Source organism: Silene latifolia, chromosome X, assembly GCF_048544455.1.
Source record: "Silene latifolia isolate original U9 population chromosome X, ASM4854445v1, whole genome shotgun sequence".
NCBI classification, from domain to species: Eukaryota; Viridiplantae; Streptophyta; class Magnoliopsida; order Caryophyllales; family Caryophyllaceae; genus Silene; species Silene latifolia.
Genome location: NC_133537.1, coordinates 318,376,741 through 318,381,024, shown reverse-complemented (window position 1 = coordinate 318,381,024; position 4,284 = coordinate 318,376,741). Strand labels below are relative to the sequence as shown.

Here is a 4,284-nt window from a genome sequence, read left to right as displayed (position 1 = left end):
TATTTAAGCAAAAATTAATTTGAGCTTTATTTTTTATTTTACAAATTGCTTATACAAAATTGCGCATCATATTTGTCAATCACTCAAAGAGAAATCGTTATAGGATACTAAGTACACAAAGATATTATACTCACTCGCATAACGTGAGATTAGTATTTATCGTTGTAATACTTTTCTTATTAACGTAAGAGCAATCTAGAGTATTTAGCGATACTCAATCTAAGTTATAATCATATAGTTGATTATACGAGTGGATTGATAATTTTTGTAATCCGTAGAAATGTACTAAAAATTATTAATCGAGAATAGTGGACGTAGGTTTCGACTTGTGAAACTGAACCACTTCAAAAATCCTATGTGTCTCTCTTTCTTTCTTTCTTTATTTTTGTTATTTCGATTTTGCGTTTATTATTAGTAAATTAATTAGTTGATTTTAATCAATAAAATCAAATAATTATTTTACATCATATAGATCGAAAAAGTGGCATCGTTTTTAATACTCAATTCACCCCCCCTCTTTCGTATTCGATCAATAGACTCCTCAGCAGTGTTGGACTTGCATCGGTGATCAGGATAAAAAATAGTGGAACTTGGCAGAGCTTCTAGGCAAGGTGATGAGAGAATTGAATAAGGGTAGCAAGCCTTATTTAATCAGTTTGGAGCAAATCTGTAATGAAATTAAGGAACATCTCCAAGGGAAAAAATATTTACTTGTATTAGATGATGTATGGACCGATCATTATGATAATTGGCTAGAATTTGAAGAGATTTTAAAGGTAGGACAAAGACGAAGTCGGATAGTGGTAACCACACGTTCGAAAAAAGTAGCCAGAAATTTAGGTGGTCAAATCTATGAGTTAAAAGGTTTGGCGGACGAGGAATCATGGCGATTGTTTGAGAGGATGTCGTTTACGCCAGACCAAATAAAAAGTCATGACGATGACTTGGTTATGCTTGGTAAGAAGATTGTTAAAAAGTGTAAAAATGTTCCGCTTGCTGTTAAATTAGTGGGAAGTCTTCTGCGTTACCAATCCATGCCTATGTGGGAATTATTTGAGAACCGAGGGATCTCCATGTTGAATGAAAATGATGATACCATGAACCAAATATTGAAGCTAAGTTACCATCAGCTTGTTTCCCCTTTGAAGAGTTGTTTTGCTTACAGCGCTATCTTTCCCAAGAATTTTGAGATTGATAAGCGAATGTTGATAAATCTTTGGATGGCACAAGGCTACGTCAATGTGGATTATGAGGGCGAGGAGTATATCCGCACTTTGTTGCAAAGGTGTTTTTTTCAGGATATAGTCGAGGACAAATGGGGTGAGGTTGACCGATTTAAGATACATGATCTCTTGCATGATGTTGCTGAAGAAGTAGCAGGCGAGGAGTAAAGAAATTAAGAACAGGAAGAATGATTGAAAGTTGTATGTTATTGAATTGATAAACGTAATACAAGCTTACCAGCATATATACAACTACTCCATACTACATAAGATACACATGATATAAAAAGGTAACAAAATAACTAATATTAGGTAAATACAATAATACACCTGATAACGCTCTATTTTACTCATTTTTTATCACATATTTTATCTCTTATTTCGTTAAATTAGTAACCTAACTAATAATTATTCACTCTTATTTGAATAAAATAGAATATTATTGGTTTTATGTTAATTTATGTCGATTTATATTATTTGTTGGAATTTTGGTATTGCTTCCGTATTTCTCGTCATGTAGGTACCGAGTGAAGCGAGATGTCGAATAAACTAAATGGGTCAAGCGAAAGCAAATCAAGTGAAGCGAATATGCGTGCGATGGGCTGCTTTATCTGGGCCTTGGTGTTCTATTTATATTGCTACTTGTCTACTTTCACGTGGGCTTGATACAAAAATACAAAACACCAACTTTTGGTCAATGGGCCATGTTTTTCGAGGGAACACTAGCAGCAGCATGCTAGGGAGAGTCTTGGAATTAATTTGAGGTTGGATGGCAACAAAAGGGGAGTTAGGCAGACTTCAAAAAGAAGGGGGGGGATTCTGGGCAGAGAAGACGAGAAAGACGGGAGAGCCCCCATTTTCAGATTTTATTTAGGGTTTAGGACAATTTCTCTCCATAAATCTCTCTTTAAATTAATTAGAAGTAGTTTAATTAGAGTCCAAGATTTGATCTTTTGGGTTGTGTAAGACTAATTCTACCTTATTTATGCACTTTCCTTTCCATTGTTGGTATAAATTTCTTCCCTCTTTCATTACTTGTTCTTGTTTTATCAATTATTGATTTCATAGATTTAATGTTTAATTTAATTAAAGTTTTAATCTTTACTCTCTAGTTATGTTTAGTGTTATTGTTATTTGTTTAATTTGGTCTAGTTTAGTTTAGTTTACTAAAGTTTTATTCTTTATTGCTCTTACCATGATTAGTGTTAATTTATTCATGTTTAGTTTTGAGATTAGTTGTTAAAGTTTCAATCTTTATCACTTTACTTTGTTTAATATCATGTTTAAAGTAATTATAAATATGTCTTGTGTTAGTTTAAGTATGTTTAGTGAGTAGTATTTTCACTAGGGTTTGATTAATCCCTAACATGCCAAGTTTACATAATTAAATCCCATTTTGATTAGTTGTTGGGTAATTAGTTTGGGTTAATTAAAGGATTTGACATGTAATGTTTTATTTGGGATTGTTGTTGACTTTTGACCCTTGACCGTCAACGGGAGTTGGCTAGGCTAGTTGCCAACTCGAGTTGAACCCGGGAGGGAGAACTTGAGGAGGGTGCCTTTAATTTTCGGGTTTGAAATCGACCCTTGGGAGAGGGAGTGGGATGACCGGGAATCTATCGTAGTCTTAATGACCTTGACCGATATTTGAGTTGGGGAAATCGAGTCATGAGCCCGGGAGGGAGTTGAGTCGATACTACTAGTGTCCTATTATGAGCCCGGGAGGGAGTTAATAGGCGAATTAGAGGCGTTTTCCCCTTGACTATTACCCTAACGATTAATTAACGGGATTTATGATGGTAGATGAGCATGTTAGTGGATAAATCGGACCCTAGGCTTTCCTTATTGCTTAAATCTTTATTTCATTACTTGTTTATTTAGTTTAGTAGTCTTAGTTAGTTTAATTTAGTTAATTAGTTTAATATCAATCAATCTCATGATCCGCGTAGCTAGCTTGTAATCTAAGACAAAACTAGTACTCAAACTTGATCTCCTTGTGGTTCGACCTCGACTACCCTACTACATTAGTTGAGTTATTTGTTTGATTTGGGGAGTGCGACAAACCCACTATCAACACCTAATCACACAATATACTTCCCGTAATTATAGTCTTAGAATATTGCACAATATTGACCATATCTCATTACTCTTCTTCAAGTTGGAGCATCCGGTGACCCAATGCCCAACTTGCCTTGAAGATAGCGGAACGCATTTCCGGCCAAGGCCTTGGTAAACAAATCGGCTATCTGGTCTTTGCTTCTCACAAAAACAGTCTTCACCGTACCCTGCATAATATGGTGTCGAATGAAGTGGCATTCCACTTCGATGTGTTTGGTTCGATCATGCGATACCGGGTTCTTTGCAATTCTTAGAGCTGCTTGATTATCACATAAAAGTGTCATTGGCTTGTCATGATCTACTCCTAATGACTTCAAAAAAGATTTTACCCACAACACTTCACTCGTCACTGCCCCTAAAGCCCTATACTCCGCTTCCGCCGTTGACTTTGCCACAGTCGTTTGTTTCTTTGCTCTCCACGTAATAGGCGAACTGCCAAGGCACACAAAATACCCAGTAATGGACTTCCCAGTGAGTGGACATTTTGCATAATCCGAATCGGAATAACCTCGTACCTGTAAATCACAGTTACGATTGATAACTATGCCTCGTCCCGGTCCTCCTTTAATATACCGAATCACCTTGTACACTGCTGCCAAATGTTCCTGCCTCGGAGCATGCACAAATTGCGATAAAATATGTACGGCATAGACTAAGTCGGGTCTTGTAATGGTCAAATAAATTAACTTTCCAACTAATCTTCTATATCTCATGGGGTCATGTAGAAGCTCCCCTTCAGCTAGAGCCAAGTTATGCTTTGGCTGTATAGGAGTATCAATTGGTTTTGCACCTTCCAAACCCGCTTCTTTTATAATATCTATCGCATATTTCCGCTGACAAAGGAACAACCCCTTCGATCCTTCTGCTACTTCTATGCCTAAGAAGTATTTCAGCTTGCCAAGATCTTTTATTCCAAAACTTTTATCTAAAAATTGCTTTAGAC

At 36.2% G+C, this 4,284-nt stretch overlaps 1 protein-coding gene across 1 annotated transcript; it reads left to right on the top strand.

Annotated features, from left to right (window-relative positions):
* The first annotated feature begins 614 nt into the window (after window positions 1-614).
* Window positions 615-1,391, top strand: LOC141620629 (putative disease resistance protein RGA4). Its single transcript, XM_074437450.1, has one exon. It carries the CDS (start codon window positions 615-617, stop codon window positions 1,389-1,391), a length of 777 nt encoding a protein of 258 aa, XP_074293551.1.
* Window positions 1,392-4,284: the final 2,893 nt, after the last annotated feature.